Genomic DNA, 19,081 nt, shown 5'->3' with positions numbered 1-19,081 from the left:
ACTAGCCTTTCCTTCTAGATCGTAAATAATATCTCACATGAGTAGGTTTCCTTAGACCCTGCTCCACACAGGAGACGGGAGGAGGATGGGCATTCTTATTCTCACTCACAAATGAGGAAACTGAGGCAGAGAGAGGCTGTTTTGGTGAAAGAGCTGGGGAAAGACCCCAGGCCTCGCTCACTCAGTCACCGTGCTGCTTCCCCTTCCTGAGTGGACGACGCCCATGCTGTCACCAATTTCCATACACGCCCCCCCCACCCCCACCGGGCCTCCCAGCCCAGCCCCTGCCCTTCTCACCATGAGCATCTCGCTGGTGAGGGAGTTGACAAGGTCCGAGACTGAGGAGCGTGGCTCTGTCCGGCGGTCAGACTCATCGTGGGGCGTCTGGCCCGGCACTGGCGCTGTGTTCACTGCCTTCCCTCCTGGAGGCAACCTGGGGGAGGGGCGGGGGATCCAAATGAGCATGGTGGGGAGGTGGGCTGGGCTGGGCACCACGGGCCTGGTGGCATCAGGACCTTCTCTGAGACCCTGCGGTCTCAGAGAAGCAGCTGCCATCTCCTGCGGGCCAGGAGGAGCTATGCTCTTGTCCTCAGGGAGGCCTAGATTTCCCTGGAGACCAGTGCTCAGGGCCCATCCCCCTTGCCTCTGCCCAGAGTAATCTGGCTTGACTGTCCCTGTGGGTGCACCCACGCCTCTTGTTCCCCAGAAAATCCCCCACAGTCCAGTCACTGCTTGCATGGTGGTCTCTGAGCATGCCTCCATCCCCAGAGACACCCCCATCCCTGCTCGCCCCAGCCCAGGAGGGGAGGCTCCCCACGTGGCGTGTCTAGGTCACCTCTCCGCGCATCATTACCCTCTGCAAACACGCCCAGAGTGCTGTCTACTAAAGGCCCCACCTGTGTTTGTTCAGGCTCAGCGAGAACACAGGTGCCCTTCAGAGACAAGACTGACCAGGTGAGCTCAAGACCACTGCCCCACAGCTCTGTCCAGTAGAACTTCCTACAATGACAGAAGTGTTCTATATCTGCGCTGTCCACATGTGGCTACTGAGCATTTGAAATGTGGCCAGTGCAACTGAGGACTGAATTGTTAATTTTGTTTGACTCAATTTAGATTTAAATAGTCATCTATTGGATAGGGCAAGTCTACACCTCCTGGCTCCCCAGCCCTCACGCTTCTCCCACTGTGATGACTGCACATTTGATAAGGGTCTCACTCAGGGTCAGAGAAAGACGGGGTGCCACCATGAAGCCCTGGATCTGACTGTTCCACGTGAGGCCCTGTCTGCACCCCGACTCCAGGCTGTTCCCGGGAAGCCGGGCTCTCTGGCCCAGCAGCTGGGTGGTGAGCCCAGGCTCCATCCAGCTGGGGCTCAGGAAGAGGGCACGAAAACCTGCCCAGGGACCAGGCTGGAACATCCCATGAGGAGGAGAGGTGGGGGCAGGCAGCTAGGAAGAGACAGGGAGACTGGCAGCACAGGGCTTGAGACAGGCTACAACAAAACAGCTTTGAGAGAACCAGAGCCACAGATTCGGAGACACACACAGGCTGGACACAAGCCATGGCCTCGGTATGGACCAGCCGCCAGCACACAGTGGGCCACGACAGGCAGACAGACATGCACAGAGTATACCAGGCCCTGGAGGGGAGACGCCAGGACCCAACAGCAGGGCGTGCACACACACACACATACACACGAGTGCACACAAGCCTGACAGACACCCAGGGCAACAGGGAGAGAATGGCAGGGGCAACCAGGCAGGTCACCAGAGCAGCGAGATGACACAGATACAGCAATGCACACACTTAGATCCCAAGAGGAAACATTTCGGGGGGCCCAGGCATGCCCAGGTGTGCATGTGAATTGGGATAAACTGAAATAGAAAAAGCAGGGAGCAGTTCCAGAGACACCCTGAGAATCAGATGCACGACGCACCTGCTGTGAGAAGCCGGCCTTGCCTGGACAACACGGAAACGTGACCCTGCCCGGGACACGAGGGGCGTCCCTCCCAGAGGCGCGGCCACAGCAGAGCGGGCACACACAGTACCCACACACGGATACACAGCAGAGCACGCACATACAGTACACACACACACACGGACACACGCACATGAGGACACGTGCTCACGCAGGCAGGCACGGGGAGGAAGAGGAGACAAATAGCTGGAGAGGTAAAGTCAGGTTAAAAATAGAGTGGGAGAGGAGAGAGCGCGAGATTGACTGCTGAAGGTATGAGAAAGTCGGAGTTATTTTGGCCACACCACAGCGTCAGCACAGCTGCAAAGCAGCCTGGGAAAAGATGGTCAGCACCACTGAAGCTACCGGAGGTCACAGGACAGAGAGAGACAGAGAGACAAGTGCACAGAGAGGCAGAGGGAGAGGCGGAGGGGCCCGTCACCGGCCTGGGAACATCCCTGTGAGGAGCAGATGGGAGGAAGGAGGGGTGAGAGAGAGAGAGGCCAAGAAGGGTTAGTTGGAGACAAGTGAAGAAGGCTGCAGGGTGGACAGGGGGACAGCAGGAGCGAGGCGGCCAAGAGGAGAGGCAGAGAGGAGGCGAGGGACACACACCAGGACAGAAGAAACGTGGTGGCTTTGGGGCAAGGAGAGCGATGGGGTGGCCAGGTCCCCGCCCTGCCCAGCACCCCACTCGGGTGGGGGTCGGGCCACGGTGGAAACCATTTGGATCCCAAGGAGTAATGGTGAAAGGGGTGGCTGAGAGCATGAGGTGGGGATGGGTGCAGGGTGGAATGGGCACAGCATGGCATGGGACCCAGGGCGGCCTTGGCCTCCTTCCCTCCCTCCCTGGCCCAGGAGCATTCTCAAGTTCTTGGGGCCCACTGGGCTGAGGCCCAGGGGCCAGGGGATCCTAGATGGGGGTCTTCAGTGCCACCAAGAATCCTGGGAGTGGGGGACAGTGACCAGACTTCCCATGTCCATGTGGCTTGCTAGCCACAGCCCCACCTCGCTCGGGACCTGGAGTGGCTGCTCCCAGGAGCCTGCTGCTAACACACCTCGGGAGCTGAATATCCTCCCCAACAGCCAATGGCCACCCACCCCTTACTCTAGAGACATGTGGCAGAGGGATCCACTGGGTGGAGAAGAGGGGACTGGGGCAGAAAGGCAGACCCTGGGTCTGGAGGCAGCTGAAGAGGAAGGGACAGCAGACCCAAGCCACTATTCCAAGGTCCAAGGAGCCAGGAATCCAGAGGGGTGGAGCCCTGAGGTGCCCGCCGCCCTGTGGGTGGGCCAATGCCAAGCATGGGATGGGAGACCGTTGGGAAGGAAGTGCTGGATTCTGGACACCCTCGCGGCGGCCAGTCTCCCGGGAAACACCCCAGTGGCCATGAGAAATGAGTTTCTCATGGGGTGAGATGGGGATGGGGTGGGTATGACCAGGTGGGCATGGCACGTGTCTACTCGGAAAGTCAGGCCAGGTGGCGGCAAGGGCCTGCGGCCTCCACCTCCACACCCATCTTTCCCAGGAAGGCAGGGGCCAGCTGATGTAATGATCAGAGGGGATGGGTGTGTTAAAATATGGAGTGAGATCTAAGTGGCAAGGAGGTAAATATAGGCTGTGGGTGAAAATGGAGCCAGTTAATTAACACAGGGGTGATGTGAAATCTCGTTTCCAGCCTGCATCTGCTCCCTCACACTTCACACCTTTCCCGTCAAGGGCTTGGGTTCTTAGCAGGCTTTCAGAGGGCTCCGGCCCTCCTCCTGCAGCATCTCGTCTGTGGCCCCCGGCCCTTGCCCCGTGGGCCTCTGGCCTGCCTGCAGCCCAACTCTGAGGCCTCAGCCCAGGAAGCTGGGACTCCTGTAGCATCAGGTGGGCTGGAGGTGATGGGCTCTGTTCCTCCCCTACCCCAGGACTTGGACTCAGGGTGTGACACCACCTGTGCCACTGAGTCCCGCTCTCCCCTCCCACTCTCCGGGGACTTGAGGATTTGCCCACCATAGACATGCAACTGTGGACTTGAGACGGGAAGGAAATGAGAGGGCTGGTCTCCAGGAGCCACCAGAGGGACAGGTAACTCAGCTGTCTAACTCTCCACCTAACCCTCCCTAACACACAGGCCCCTGCCAGCAGCCTGGGACAGTCCCTTCCTGCCCCTAAGGGCCTCTTAAGGAAAGTCAGGGTCCCCGACAAGTGCCCCAGCCCAATGGCCTGTTCCCTCATTAGAAGTTTAGCATGTCTGAGCCGGAAGGGTTCACCCTGTTCAATCCTTCATTTGATAGCCGAGGAAGCAGAGGCCCAGAGAGGGGCTGTGACTTGCCCAAGGTAGCAGAGCGACGCCCTGGCAGAACCAGAGCTAGAAGGCCGGCGGCCTGGCTGCTGGGCCACGTGCTCTCCTGGAGGCCTTTGGTCTGACGAGAAGCAGACCTGACCTAGGTGATGAGGTGTCGTCCCATGACTACAGGTGTGTGGCCCAAGGCCAGGAGAGAGGAGGCAGCCAGGCCAGGTGCAGGGTCACGCCGCCCTTGTGATGCCGCTGGGGCCCCGGGGCCTCCAACCTTTCCAGGTCTCCTTCCCGAGTGCTCCACGCCCTCCCTGAGACGGGCGGGGGGGGGTGGGTGGGCATCAAGATATGCTTCCCCGAGTTCCTGATGGCCGGGGCTATGGTGCTAAATGCAGCCCTCTCTCAGCCTGTGCTGTGGCCACGCGGGCTACTCCTGGTCCCCACGGGGCCCAGAGGGCCAGCAATGGGGCTCCCAGCTGCTCTTAGCCCCTCACTCCGTTCTGTCCTCCCGGTACCTCGGGCTCAGGGGCTGCCTTTCTGGTTCTTTCTGGTCACCAGGCCTCTCCCACAGCCCGCACCCTCCCCACCAGGGGCTCCTTTTCCATCAGCCCAGCAGCCGGGTCACACCCTTGCAGCGGGGTGTGTGACCATCACCCCAGCAGGACTTTCAGGCACGAGGGAGGTTGAGGTGGCGGGGATGAGGGAGAACAGGCTGGCGCCCCTTCCCTAACATCCCCCCCACCCACCAACCACCAGAGAAACTGGGATTTCTGGGTCGGGGTTGGGGCAGAGATGAAAGATGAGGGGGCAGCAGAGGAGGGCCAAGCAGGAAGATGGGGCAGACAGGCTGGCTTGCTCCAGGCCAAGGCAAGCACGCCCAGGAGCAGGCTCGATCCAGAATGGTCCCAGGACAGCCGCATGGCCTCGGACCCACGGGACGCCACTGGGGTGGCGTGTGTGAGGGCACCGGCTGGGGAGGGGCTGTCCTCCCGCTCAGCATCCGCTGAAGGCACCGCCACCTCGTCCAGCAGCCGGGCGGCCAAGGCAGGCGGCCCCTCCGTGCCTCCTTCTCTGCCGCTGCCGCCGCCGCCGCAGGCCCTCGCCTGTGCTCGTACCTCTTGTCCCCCTGAGCGTTCTGGTTCTGCTGGGTTCCTGGGTTTTGCAGGTCAGGGATATTGGCAAAGTCATCCTGTTCCGAAAGCCCTAAGACCAAGGATAGCACCACCATCCGGCCTTCCCTGCCCGGCGTGGGCAGCCCACCAGCCGGGGTGACACGAGGAGGCCCCACGGGTCGGGGCAGGGAGGGGAAGGAGAGAGAGAGAGACAGAGACAGAGACAGAGACAAAGAGAGAGAAGAAAAAAGTGTAAGAAACTGGCCCTGCAGGAGAGAAACCAAACTTCAGCACTGTCAACAGTGTAGAGCAGAGCAGGGTAGAGGCAGGGAGGGAGGGAATGGAGGGGCGGTGTCCATAGCCTGAGACCCAGCTCGCCTGGGGCCAGGGCGAGATATTCCAGAGAGAAACGGGCAGGGGCTGGGCAGAGGCCTGCTGAGATGGTGTGTGAATGGGACGGTCCCGAGGAAACACGTGGGGAAGGCTGGGGGGCCCTGGGACGTGGCTGATTTCCAAAGCTAATTCATCTCTGCTCTGACCATTTGGGCCCCTGGGAGAGGAAGGCGGGGCTCTGCCGCCATCTTGCTTCGGGAATGTGCAGATAGGTTGGGGCTTCCAGGTGGGAGGTTCTTGGAAAGTTTGGAAATCCCATGGGCACTGCACCCTGTGCTTATGGAAGCCCCTTGTAAACACATCTCTGGGCCGTGGTCAGCCAGATGTCCTTGATGGCACGAGGGGTCTTAGGAGCTCCCTGCCCAGGTCCCTGGACACACGGGCCTTTCAAAGGAGAATGGAAGTCCCTTCTGGCATATGGTGTGCAGCCATCATGGGCCTTCTCCTGTGTTCCCCTTCCTGGAGATCCAGGGAATAACCATCTAGGCTTTTGGGTCCAGTTCAGTAGCCCTTCCTTGGAGAAGTAGTCCAGAAGACACCAAAAAGCAAAGGTGGAGAGAGAGAAAGTGCAGGCACTTGGCAAGGTTTGGAGGAATGCTGACAGGACTCAAGGGAGCCTGTGTCCACAGTGAGGACCATCTGGAGGAGGCTGCACAGTCCAGGCAGACAAGGAGAAGGCGAGAACCTCTTGGAGTTGACAGGTGGACAGCAGCGTGGGGCCAGAGGTCAAGCTGTGACATCTTTAGAATGGAGCATTCTCAGAGAACCACTGGACAGCTGCAGGGTCACCGGCATTTTCCAGGGACGAAAAGTGACCTGCTGCCCCTCAACACCATCTGAGTTTCAGGGCATTTTCTGGGTGCTTCATGGAGCTCATCCAGCGTTGGGTCTCTCACCCAAACAAAGAGAGGATTCTCGGATAGAGCAGGCATGAAAGCATGTCTCAAGAAGGGCCAAGGGAAAGATGGTAAGCCCGACGGAACGTTCTGGAATGTGTGCATGAGGGGATCCTGGGTCAGGAAGTCTACCACTTCAACCACGATCCAGGAGGGCAAGGTTTATAGAGGAATTGGCTGGCTATGGCTATTTCCCAGAGAGGTTGTCAAAAAGGGAACTCTAGCAGATGAGAAATGGCATGCGAGGGGAGGGGTGGGGGCACAGGGTTCTTGGAAAATGGGAGAGGGCAGTGGGGTCGAGGGAGGGGAGGATGCTAAGTGGCCACACTGCCTTCTCTGTCTTTGTATCTTTGTCCTAGGTGCAGTCACTCCAGGCTGACACTTGCGCCAGCATCTAACTTTTAGGAAAAAACTACCCCCTTCCCTCAGGACAAATCCCATTTTCTTTGTTCTCTGCCCACCGGTACTGTCGTGGAGTTGGTAAAATTCCATTTGGCTGCTTGGGAGCCGGTTGAGCTGGGGGAAGGCGAACCCAACGAAAACAACATGTTTTTCCCCAGTTAATGCATTTTTCAGATACTCCTTTTGCTCTCCTTAAAAACAAAGGGCTCCTCTGCATAAATTCTCAATTTGTCATTCTCTCTGGCATGGCAGGCTGCAGGGGCGAGAATGGGGGGCAAGAGGGGGAGATTTAGGGGAGAAGCTGGCAGTGTGGGGAGGACACACCCATTAAGCAGAGGCAATGCTTCCCTACTCTTTGCAAGGGGGTAGGATCTTGGGGGGCCTGGCTAACCCTCCCACCCTGACTCTCTACCTGGGCCACCAGATCTTGGGGCAAGAGAAGGGACTCAGAAGCACGCCAGCTAAACCAAAGGCAGGGATCAGGGGTCGGCAAACTACAGCTGGTGGCCTGTTTTTATACAACCCACAAGCTAAGAATGGTTGGTACATTTTTAAATGTGATCGAGACCACATGTGTCCCGCAGAGCCTAAAATATTTATAATCTGGCCCTTTACAGGAAAAGTTTGCCGACCCCTGCTGTGAGGAACCACAGGCAGAGGAGGTGGGGGTGGGGTGAGCTCTGGAGGTGGCCGGCAGGTGAGGGGCACGAAAGTGGGCAGAAGCAGAGTGGACAAGGTGCTGACAGGTGATGCCACTCATCAAATCCTGGTTGACGAAAAGAGGCGGTGGGCAGGAAAGAGCTGGTGCACGGGGCTTTCCTGCAGCTAGCTCCTTTCTTCCCAGAGCCTGGGGACGGCCCCTGCACCAGTGTGACGGCTGCTAGAACAGGAGGCAGGGTGACGGCTGTGCAAACAGCAGCCTGAGGTCAGGAGGGGTAGAGGGGTGCAGGGGCCCGGCGGGTCCTCAGTTCTGTTCAAGCCACGGCAGAACCAATTCCTTCCACTCTCCTAATCCACGCCAGTGCCACAGCATCCGTCCCAAAACAAACCACCACCTGGAAGCCAAGAGGGTCTGCTGGGCATCTTGTCTCGTGCAGGCGTCCAGCTGGATCCCCGAGGGTCCCTGCGTTGGGGAGAGCCCCAGAGAATGCACTGCCCGAGTTGCCAAGTAGAGTCACAGGTAGCATGTCCTGCTGGGCCAGGGCCACAGGCCACTTGCACAGGTGTAGGGAGCTGGCATGGCAGGGCCTCTTCGGCTGGGGTGCCTCCTCCAGGGGCAGCACTCCTGTCCGCCCTGGAAGCTCGGGCTGGGGTCTCAACCAGAAAGGCAGGATGCTCCGTGGGACTTTGCCTTCAGAATCCCCGCATTGTGCCAATGCACTGGGCCTGACCTTGGCCTTCCCCTTCCTCCTCCCTGTCTCTCCCAGGCTTACTGTGCTGGTCTCCTGCTCCGTGAAAAGTGCTCCCAGGGAAGACCTGGGTGAGAGGAATAATCCCCAGAGCCTGGAAGGAAGGTCATGTTAGGCCAGAGGAGGTGGGAGATGTCAGAGACTGAAGCCCAGGCCTGCCCTGGGCTCTGAGAGCGAGTGCAGATATAGAGAGGGATGCTGGGGAGAGGGTGCCCTGGGTGGGGTCCCTACCAGCGAGGGTAGGGGGGACCCACAGCGCAGGGGAATGGCTGAGGCTAGACATCGATGGTGTGTTGTTATTTTAGAAACAACATTTTCTAAAGCTTTAGGGGAACATCCGAGGTTTGTCCTCTGGGGACGGGTCACAACGGGAGCCAGGGCGGGAGCTGGAGGACAGGTGGCCGTGGAAGGTCAGAGAGGCAGAGGACAGGGCCGATGGCAGGGACAGGGGAAGTGAGAGGGAGGGAGGAAGTGGGGGCAGGAAGGTGAGCAGAGTCGGGTTACGGGGAAGAAGTCAACTGCAGACGAGGAGGAGGCAGGGCCTGGGAGATGGAGTGAAAGGAGACCAGGTTTGGATGGGAGGAGAGAGGTCACAGGAGCACAGGGAGCAGAGGGCGAGGCTGGCAGGGTGACCAGGAGCAGCCTGGGACCAGGAGGAGGAGACAGATCTGGGGACCTCAGCAGCATCCTCTAGTGTCTCCACTGACTTTTAGGGGGGACCTTCTCTGAGCCCCAAAGGCACTGAGGGGGCTGGGGTCGTCAGAGAGGTGGCTCAGATACGAATCCTTCCCTGGGGGCTTCAGGGACAAGCCACGAGCCACAAGAGGCTGGAGAGGGGGTGGCCAAGTCTGCTAGGCACCCTGCCATAGAGATGGAGGGCTGAGACAGGACCAGCTGCTCCCGAGGAGATGTCAGGGAAAGAGGCTGGGTCGGGGAGGTGGAGGGCCGGGCCGCTCAAGGGGGGGACTTACAGGAAGGATTTCATGTCCAAGCCTCGGTTTCGAATCTGCCCCACCACGTGGTCCCAGCTGCCCGGGTTGGAGCGGCTGCGGCCGCCGGCCGCCCGGTACTTGGAGCCGGCCGAGGCGCCCTGCCGACCCTGGCCCCGGCCAGTGGTCCGGGGGTTGGAGCCCGGCGCCGAGGCCACATGGGCCTGCAGCTGGCCCAGGCTCTGGCTGGTGGTGGGCTGGCTGGGCTGCCGGCCCCGCTGCTGCTGGCTCAGCGGCTGCTGCAGGCTCTGCTGCCGCATCAGGGTGCGGGGTCGCTGGCATTTCGGCTCTCCCGTGGAGCTGGGGATAGACTCAAGGGTAGTGGCCGTGGACAGGGTGGAGTCCTCGAAACTTGGGGCGGGTGGAGGAGAGGAGAGAAAGGAGAAGCAGATGAAGGGATCACAGTGGAGGAGAAAGGAGCCCAGGGCCAGCACTAGGAGGCCCCAGTGGAGGGCGCGCTCTGCCGGACCTCGCCACGCCTCCATCGGAGTTGTCGCCGCTGCCGTCGCCGCCACCACCTCACCCAGGAGGCCACAACCTCCCGCGCCCACCCTGAGGTCCCCAGGTCGGCCCTGCCCAGCCCACCCTCTGGCCTTGGCTCAGCTAGTGCCTGAATACCTCCTGTCTGAGCCTGAGTGGGCCTCGGGGGCTGCGTGGTGAAGGCGGTCCCGGGGCCCTGCGGCTGCCTGTCGTGTTGGAATGGGAGGGGGTGGAGGGAGCCGCTGCCACCCCCTCCCGCTGCCTCACCGGGGGACCCCAGGAAAGTCTGCCTCTGTGTTCTGAGTACTACCGGCCTTTGGAGACACGAGGAAATCCAGGCCAGTGCAGAGCTGGCCTAGTAATGCTTGGTGAGTGGGGGGGGGAGGCAGCAATTCTAATGCTTTGTCCACACAGGCTGGGGAATGTTCTCAGGCTCCCAGACCTCTGCCCTTGGGACACGGCTGCCTCAGGATTCAGGCTCTGGTGCAGATCTTCACCCTCCTCCCAGAGTTCCCTGTTTCTGAGGTTCAGTGTCCTCTCCTGGTATCTTGGGAATGACTCCCAGTCAGAAGAGGGCACCCAGGAAAGGGGCTGATGAGGTGGGAGCTCCCGGAGCCACCTGTCTGACCACTTTGCCACAATTCTGATGGAAAACAGGGCGACTGTGCTGTCCTCTATGCAATTGCAAGGGGGCACGTGCCTCATGGGCCCGCCAGCATCTATGACAAATGCTGGGAACAGGGACGGGGCAGAGAGGAAACAGGACATGGCTGATCAGAGGCGCTGTGGGGTCAGAGAGACTGGGTTCAAATCCCATCTCTGCTGCTTCTTAACTGGGACTTTGGAAAGGTGAGTCCACCTCTCAGTTTCTTCATCTGTAAAATGGGGGTAAAAAATAACCCCTGAGCTGCCTCCATCACCAGGTTGCCACGAGGACCTAATGAGGTTGGGCCCAGGGATGTGTGGTATCGCTCAGTCTCCTCAAGCCAGTGGTAGTTACACATGTCCCAGGAGATAGAGGCAGAAGGAGTGGAGACCCCTGGCTTCCCCCAGACAACCTGCCTGCTTCATCCCCTGGCCAGAGATACATGCAGGGCCAGGGCCTCAGAGGTCCCAACCTCTTCCTCTTCTGTCCCTTCCCTCCGTCTCCCAATCCAGTGGTCTAGGGCAGGCGTTGGCAAACTATAGCCTGTGGGCCAAATCCGGCCCACCACTTGTTTTTGTAAATAAAGTTGTATTGGAATGCAGCCACACAGTCATTAGTTTATATCCTGTCTATGGCTGCTTTGGGGCTACAAAGGCAGGGATGAGTAGTCATAAAACAGACTATGTGACTCGTAAAGCCTAAATAGTTCCTATCTGGCCCTTTATAAAGAAAGCTTGCCAACTCCTGGTCTAGGGCCACAGGGTAGCTAGGTACCCTGGAGCTGCCCGAGGGAGGGGCCCCAGGGCCCTTGGAGCTGCTTTCACCACTGCAACCAGACCTCAGCTTTGCTCACACCCTGAGCCTACCCTGGGAACCAAAGGACAACAGTTAGGCTGCCCCTGTGGGCTGAGAGAGAAAGAGAGAGAGAGGAGAGAGCAAAAGAAAGTCAGAGAATAGTAAAGAGAGAATGAAAGAAAGAAAGAGAGAGAGAGAAAAGCAAAACGTGGCTTAAGCTGGGGTCCTGGAGGGGGCAGCAGCCTTGCCGGGCTCGGGCCTGGAATAAGAGCTATCACCAGGAGCAAGTCCAGGCCTGGCCGGCCGAGTAGGCTCATAGCTCCCTGGGGGCAGGCGAGGCAGGGGGAGGACAGCACTTGTGCGGCCGCCGCCTCCTTGCTGACCTCAATTTGGTTTCCTATCACATCCAAAATTAGTCCAATTTACAACCTCTCAGTCACAGGAAACTAAAATTGGTTCCTCCAGGCCTGGAGCCAGTTGATGGCATGGAGGCCTCAGCCGGCCTGGAGTCTGTGGCTGGGGCAGCTTGGGGCAGGCGGGGCGCTGGGCCTGGCTCTCTGAGGGGGTGTGGGGCTTCCCTCCGGGTCCCTCCTGAGGCTCCATGTCAAGGGAGGAATCGGCCTGTGTTCCCTCAGGCCAAGAGGCAAATGAGGTCTCAGCATGGTGGCTCTCAGTGGTCCCAATGGTGGGAACCATGGGCCTTCTGAAAAGACCCAGGAGGGCCCTGAATTGAGACAGCAGGACAGCCCAACAGCTAAGAAGGGGTCAGGGCTGTCAGCCTTCTAAGTGAGAGGCTGCTCCATTAGCTGGGAACGAGGCAGCTCTAAAAGCTGAAAATGGAACCTATGTCCCAATGGGTGAGAATGGTCATAGTTCAAAGGATTTAGAGCCTGGAAGAGCTCAGCTGCGGGGAAATGGAAGGTTCTAAAAAGGTTCTAAAAGCCAAGATGAGAATAAAGGTGCCCCATGGCGGGGAGGGGGGAACATACTATCTGCTGAGAACAGGGGCTTAACCCTACATCCATGGCCCAAGAGAGGGACCAAATGTCTGCTTGGCAAGCTCAGATAGCTATTAAAAAGGAAACAGTTCTATCTGATGTCCAGACCACCCTCGTCAGAGAAGAGAAGCTAGCTGGGGTTCAACAACCCAACCTCTAAGAACACACAATCCCAGCAGCTGACAGTGGGACAGCTCGTTGACCAAGACTGGGACAGCCAGTGGGGATGGCTGGGTGAGGATGAATCAATGGGGACAGCCCGGCTGCTCACGGTGGGCCTGCGTAACAGATGGTGTTATGGTGCAAGCAAGACTGGGAGAAGCCAATGGAGGCACCTGATGGTCAAAAATGGAATGGCTCAACCTCTGGGTCTAGAGCCATCTGCTGGCTGTAAGACATAAGGGCCGGTGGCAGATGAGTGGCATAAAACACAGGCTGAGGGTGGGCCAGCTCCCCAAGGATGGGATGGTCCAATGGCTGAACAACCACGGGCCTGCTGCCCACGGAGGGGTGACCTGACAGCTGAGATGGGGCAGCCAATCAAAGAGGATGGGATGACCCAAGGACTGAAATGAAGCTGCCCTGAGGGCAGAAAATGGAATGACCTGGTCACTGGCAAAGAAAGAGACTGATGGGGGCAGCAGCCGGAGGCTGAGGTGCGACACTGCATGGCTGTTGGTCGTGCCCGATGGCAAGGACGATGGGAGTCTCGTGAAGGGATGAAATGAGCCAGGGGCCGAGGACGGCACCTCTGGGGGCAGCAGCGGGCATGCCAGGGGTCCCGCTGTCCACCCTGGCGGGGGCAGGCCCAAGCTCTTGGCTCCGGCGGCCATGGGGCCATCACTCACTTGGACAAGTTGAGCTTCCCTGCGGCCAGGTGGCTCTGCACCGTCCGCCAGCGGCCTCTCCCAGCCTTGCCACCGCTGCCCGGCTCGCTGAGGGCAGCCCCGCCGCTTCTCAAGGCGTCCTCTCCGGGTGGCGGCACCGGCGCCGGCTTCTCCCCCAGCCGGCCTTCCCGCTCCACCGCCAGCCCCGCCGCGGCGGCCACTTTGGCGCCCGACAGGAGAGTGCCACTGGAGGCACGCACGAGGCACCCGGGCCAGAGGGGCACCGGGGGTGGCGGTGGGGGAGAGAGGGCAGGCCACACGTGGGGGTCGGGGGGTGGAAGAGGAGGAAAAACAATGACAGATAAAAGGAAGAAAGAGACAGTGAGAGAGGAGGAGGAGAGAGACAGACGGACAAGAGACAGACAGAGAGAGAAAGAGAGACATCAGCACGGCAAATGGGTTAACAGCGGAGCCTGCAGAGAGGAGAGAGGGGGACCGGGTGGGCTATGGGGTCAGAGAACAACGCACCACGACAACGGAGGGGGGGCCCCTCCCCACCGCCTGGGGCAGGGGCGGCGGGGGTGGGGGGAGGGCAGCCACCTCCAACTCTATCCCACAGGACAACGAAGGGTTAACGACGGAGGAAGAGCGGGCTGTCCAGGCCAGGAGGCCCCAAGGCAGGGAGAGAGAGAAAGCCATGTTAGTCAGAGTTCACCACCACTATCACCTCTATCACCGCCACCACCGCCACGACCACCGACCACCGACCACCACCACCGAGCAGCCAGGGCAGGAGTGCACAGCAGGGAGGAAAAAGCGAGCCACACCAGAGGGAGGGACCAAAACGGGCAACCCCATCCTGACTGCACAGAGGGGGGTGGGACCAGCTGGGGGGCCGGGTGTGGCTGTGGAGGGGGCTCTTCTGCATGGCTGGCCCTGGGGGAGGGGACCGGAGAGGGGCAGGCAGGCGAGGGGGGGCAGGAGGGGTTGCTCGTCTCCATGGTCAGCCTGCCCATGGGGTGCATGGGTGGGGAAGTGGGGGGAGAGGAGCAGGAGAAGTGAGGGGCCGGGAGGGGGAAGGAGGGCGTGCGCGGATACTCGGTACACATGATCAAACCAGTAAAGTCACTCACTTGAGGGACAGTCGTGGGTCGCCATAAGGGGCGTAGGGTGAAATGTTTAGAATAAACTCCTTGGGAGGGTAGGAACTCCATTTCTGTTGCACTGTGCTCTCATTGTTATTCCAAAAGTCTCTGTCTAGATCGCTGGAGGGGCAGAGAGAGAGGGGAGAAAACAGGAAGATACAAGAAGAAACAAGAACTTCAAGTCCTGTGGGGGCAGAGGGGTGGGGGCCCCGGGGGCGGGGCACGTGGCGGGCAGGGCAGGCCGGCTCCTGCGGGAGGAAGAGAGGCCGGCGGTGAGGCAGCCGGGCCGGCACACGCACATGCACACGCACACCCACGCGCACACACTCCAGGGCCCGGAGAGGCCACGCAGAGAGGAGGCGAGCCGCAGGCAGGCAGACGGGAGCCTCGCACCCAGGAAGCTGGTGGGAGAGAGAAAGATGGTGAGAGAGGAGGGGAGGGGAGAGGGGGTCAGGACAAGGCCGTGGGTGAGATGGCGTGGGGAGTGGGAGGAGGAGAGGGTGGTGGTTTCCGGCGGGAAAGAGCTGAAAGGTAGGTCAGCTGGCTGGGCCCCACCTCTCCCGGCCTCAGTCTCCCTGCTTGTCAAACCTGAAGGTTGGCTGTACCCGCTAAGCCGTCAGCTCTCCCACGGAGGGGTGGAGGCCCCAGTTCTGGAAGACCCGAGGTTCTCCTCTCTTCCATCACCTCCACTGAACTGCTCCTGGGGCAGGCCCAGCTCCCTGCTTGTCTTTTTCCTCCTCCCGTTGGCCTGAGGTCCCCCAGCCTCCTCTGCTGTCTCCCCCCTTCAAAAAAGGCTGGGATGTAGCCTTCCCATAAGATTAGCAGGATCTCAGTTGAACTAGACACCCCCTCCACTCATTGTAAACGTGGTGGTTGGGTCACCCCCCAGAAAAGGAAAGCATCTCCACGCCTCTGACCTTGCTGAGGGTGTGACCAGGGTCACCAGAGGCCCTTCAGGTCCTCTGTTCTGGGGCCTGTGTGGAGGCACAGGTCTGCCCTTCTCTTGGGGGGGGACGATGGGCAGACTCTGCCCTGGGCCCTTGGCATGTATCTGGCCTGCTGGCTGGGGCAGCCTCTCTCTGTGCCCCATCCCTTTCCAAGGTGGAGCTGCTGGGTCTGGAAGGACCCTCTGCTCCAGTCTCTCCATCCCCTCCTGCTCTGTGACATGTCCTACCGAAGTAGCAGATATGCTGGAAGCACAGAGAATGTGGGGATTTCCATGGGAGGCGGGTGGCAGAAGACTCAGCTGTTAGAAGGCATGGCCTGGAAAGCCTGGCAGCTGAGGACAAGGGGCTCCACCAGCTTGTCAGGCTCCTGGGACCCCTAGAAGCAGGCCTAAGAGCACAGGGAAAGAAGAGACAGCTCCCAGGCCAAAGGAACATTCCAGAAGAGAGCCATGCCTGAGCCCTCAGGAATGCATCTAGGGAAAAGGGGCTCCAGGGAGGAGTGTTGAGGGTGGGCCGCGTGTGCTGAGGCTGTGCCACTGCTCAAGGCCAAGGTGAGGGCTCTGTGGGGGGAAGGGCACGGTGAGGGAAACAGCCCCCTGATGACTGAGCAAACATGTTCTTAGGGTACCTGCTTCTCTCCCCCTAAGAGTTTGACCTTGACCTTGGTTCTCAACCTCAGACTCAAGAACAAAGAACAGAAAAACAGAGAGGCTGAGCTGCCAGCACAGGCCCAGAGGAGATGGTGGCCCCGGCCTGAGGATGGACATGGCCTCCTTGGGCCTTCCTGGTGTGGACAGAGTCTCTGTCTGTCCAGAATGCACCCTGTAAATGTCTCAAAGAGGACTCGGTGCACAGGGTTCAAAGCCCTGAGCCAGCTCACAGGGGCAGTGGGGACTAGGGATGGGAGGCAGGACAGGCCCTCAGTAGTGGGAGGCCTCTCCCTGGGGAGGCTCCTTCCACAGAAGACCCTATTCCCACCAGAGACATCCTTTGGTCCCCTTCCCCCAGTGTAACGGATAGATGGAGCAGCTGGAAGGCCTCCCTCCTGTTGCCCCCTCCAGGTCTCCAAAAACGAGGGCCATCCAACCCTAGGTCCTGGAGAGAAAGATCCACCCAGGGTCATCATTGCCTGGCTGGTCTCCCATCCTGTGTTCCAAGGAGCTCCAGGGTCCCTCAGGTGGTCTGCTGCAGTACCAGGAAAGAGGATCTTTAATTAAACAAGTTTGCAAAACACTGGTTCCTTTACTGCAGGACTTCTCAGAGCCTTTACTGGGCCAATGAATATCAGTATTTCCAAGGATATATGGTGTGCAGTGTTTCCCAAATTTCGTTGGTCATGGAACCCTTGATTCATGAAATAACTATTAATCATTTATGGGGCACGAGTGCTCTGAGGAACACAGTTTGGGAAGCACGGCAGAAGAATGCAGCGTCCCAGAATCCTTGACAAGACGACCCCTTTGGAGGAAGGCCTAAGCCCCTGTGGAGACTGTGCAGTGGGTAAGCCACTTCACTGGCTTTTTGGTGGTGGCAAGAGACAAAGGCCTAGGAACCTGGGGGCATGAAGATGTGAACGGTGGCTTCCTTCCCCTGGGGCAGAGGGTCTGCAGCTAAGCAGCGTTGGGAGGCAGAGGCTGCAGGGCCACAGAAATGTGGGGGACAGCCCACTGTCGCCCCCATCTTGTCTTAGAGAGCCCTCACGGGCACTGTCCCAGCCTGCAGAGCCGGCTGCCCACTCTGCTGTCCGCCCTCTCCTCTTGTTGGGAATCCCGCCTCCTCTCCTGGGCCCTGTCCAGGACCATCCAGGACACGCATACCCCTATCCAGGAAGGTTACGGTCACCTGGCAGAGACAGGCCCTCTGGCCCGGACCATGGCTGCAAACTCAGTGAGAGGCCTGGCCTGGAGGCAGCACAGGGGCTGGGCTGGGCTGGGCTTGGCTGGCCCTGCGCTGCCCCCACGCGGTCCCTCCACCTTCAGAAAGCTGGGGCCTGGGCTCTGCAACAGCCCCCGAGACCTGCCAGCTTTCAGCTTTGAAGACTGGAGAGTGGGCAAGCAAATCCAGCTTCAAAGGCTCCCAGCGGCCTCCTTCCCAGCCTCGTCCCCACCCGCAACCTCAGCCTGGCCCACCCCTCCACTTACCCACCCCCCACAGACACACACCCGCAGCTACTGTGAGGGCCCCAAACAGGGTCAGAGCAAGAGATGAAAAAAGAGGAGGGGGCCAAGGAGGGGCAGGAAGGGAGCCCTCAGGAGCAGGGAGAGGAAGAAGGGAAGTAGGAAGAGAAGAAGGGAGAAAGATGGACCAGGGGAGGGGCGCGGGCTGGGCGTTGGGGCCTGAGGGAAGGAAGGAAGGAAGGGCTGGGGGAGGCTCTGCTTCGCGCAGGGCCTCTTGGCTGGCAGGCTCGGCCCTGGCGGGCTAAGATGGAGGAGTGCCCAGCCCTACCTCGGCCTGCCAGCCTCCAGTGAAGCCTGCGCTCAGCAGAGAGGGAGGGGCCATGGCCATTGGCCAGAGGGCACAGAACCCTCGAGAGAGCGCCCCCCATTCCCAGAGCCTCCTGCCAGGTGGGGCAGGGAGGCTTCCCCTGGTGTCTCCCAGCAACGCTCAGAAATTGGCTGGCCAAGGTGGTCTGCAGTGGAAGGCAGATCTGCCTACTTGAAGGGGGCTCTCCGAGCAAAACGGGGCAACTGGGGCTAGTCAGAGGCCACAAGACATGCAATGGGGACCCGGGGTGACAGGGAGGGAAGTCTCTCTCCTGATCACTCCACTTCCTCTGAATGGCCCAGACCAGGGTCTGCCCCCACTTCCAGGTCACCCTCAGAACATTTTGGTGGGGTCTCAGAAAAGAGCATGAGCCCCCTGGAGAGGGGCTCTCCAGCGCAGGGGCTGGGGGAGAAGATTAGAAGTACAGGGGAGCGGGGAGGGGGTTGGAGACTGTGTATGTGACATGCAGGTTGGATGGAGGAACCAGAATTGGGGGGGAGGGGGGAGGCAGACAGTGCTGGGAGTGAGAGCAGCCAGAAAATGGGGGTGGGGGCCCTGGAACATTGTGAGGGTCTGCGGGCCACAGGGAGGAAATGTGGAGCCCCAGAGCTACCCCAGGGTGCTGGGAGTGTGTGTGGGGAGAGACAGCATGGCCCCGGGATGTGAGGGGGAACTGGCTGTGTGTGTGGCCAGATCTGGGGAGGAGAGGGGCTCTTCCCACTTGGGCGGCCTGTGGGCCCCCACCCCCAACTCAAAGCCTGGCACCTACTTGATGGCCTTCTTCTCACTGCGCCCACGCCCTGAGTCTGGTGTGCCCACGGTCTCCAAGGAGTTCTTGTAGCGTTTGCCCTGTGGAGACAGCACAGGGTCACTCCTGGGAGACAGGGCTGCACCCTCCCTGCCTCCCCAGAGTGGGGCCCCGGCGGGAGGGGTGTACACTGGAGCCCAGCCTTGGCAACAAGGTCTGGGGCCAACCTGTGAGGGTGTCACCACTGTGGGGTGCCAGCCCCACCGATACCTGCTCCCTGGTTGGCAACTCCTGGGCCCCACTGGGCTCTGGATCTGCCCCACCCCGTTGACCTGCCCCTCATCCCTGACCCCCAGGGATGGGGCCCCTCCTGTCCTCCTGTCTCCTGGGGCTCTGGCCCAGCTCCCAGAAACACATCTCCCTCTGCCATGGGCAGACAGCTCTCAGGAGCCTGGCCACGTCACAGTGGCCACGTCACCGCCCCCAGATGGTGGGGGTGGCATCCTGCAGGGCAAGATTGGCAGCAGCCAGTGACACGAGTGGCGGGGGTGGAGAGAGGGCCCCTTGCCCA

General features: G+C 60.1%; 1 protein-coding gene across 4 annotated transcripts in view; it reads right to left on the bottom strand.

Annotated features, from left to right (window-relative positions):
• SYT7 (synaptotagmin 7) overlaps positions 1-19,081 on the bottom strand; it is a 59,078-nt gene that overhangs the window by 11,803 nt on the left and 28,194 nt on the right. Inside the window, exons 3-8 of one of the 4 annotated variants that reach the window (XM_087422817.1) lie at positions 18,532-18,611; positions 14,320-14,451; positions 13,208-13,432; positions 9,423-9,791; positions 5,355-5,477; positions 298-433 (exon numbers count right to left, since the gene is read on the bottom strand). In XM_087422817.1, coding sequence (XP_087278943.1) covers positions 298-433; positions 5,355-5,477; positions 9,423-9,791; positions 13,208-13,432; positions 14,320-14,451; positions 18,532-18,611 — 1,065 coding nt within the window. The remainder of the gene's footprint in view (positions 1-297; positions 434-5,354; positions 5,478-9,422; positions 9,792-13,207; positions 13,433-14,319; positions 14,452-18,531; positions 18,612-19,081) is intronic. The other 3 variants (XM_087422814.1, XM_087422815.1, XM_087422816.1) reach the window with 3 other exon arrangements.

Source organism: Ceratotherium simum, chromosome 34 (genome assembly GCF_057802395.1).
Source record: "Ceratotherium simum simum isolate JZ-2026a chromosome 34, ASM5780239v1, whole genome shotgun sequence".
Taxonomy (NCBI): Eukaryota; Metazoa; Chordata; class Mammalia; order Perissodactyla; family Rhinocerotidae; genus Ceratotherium; species Ceratotherium simum.
The sequence above is the reverse complement of the archived record's forward strand: the minus strand, read 5'-3'. Positions and strand labels throughout refer to the sequence as shown.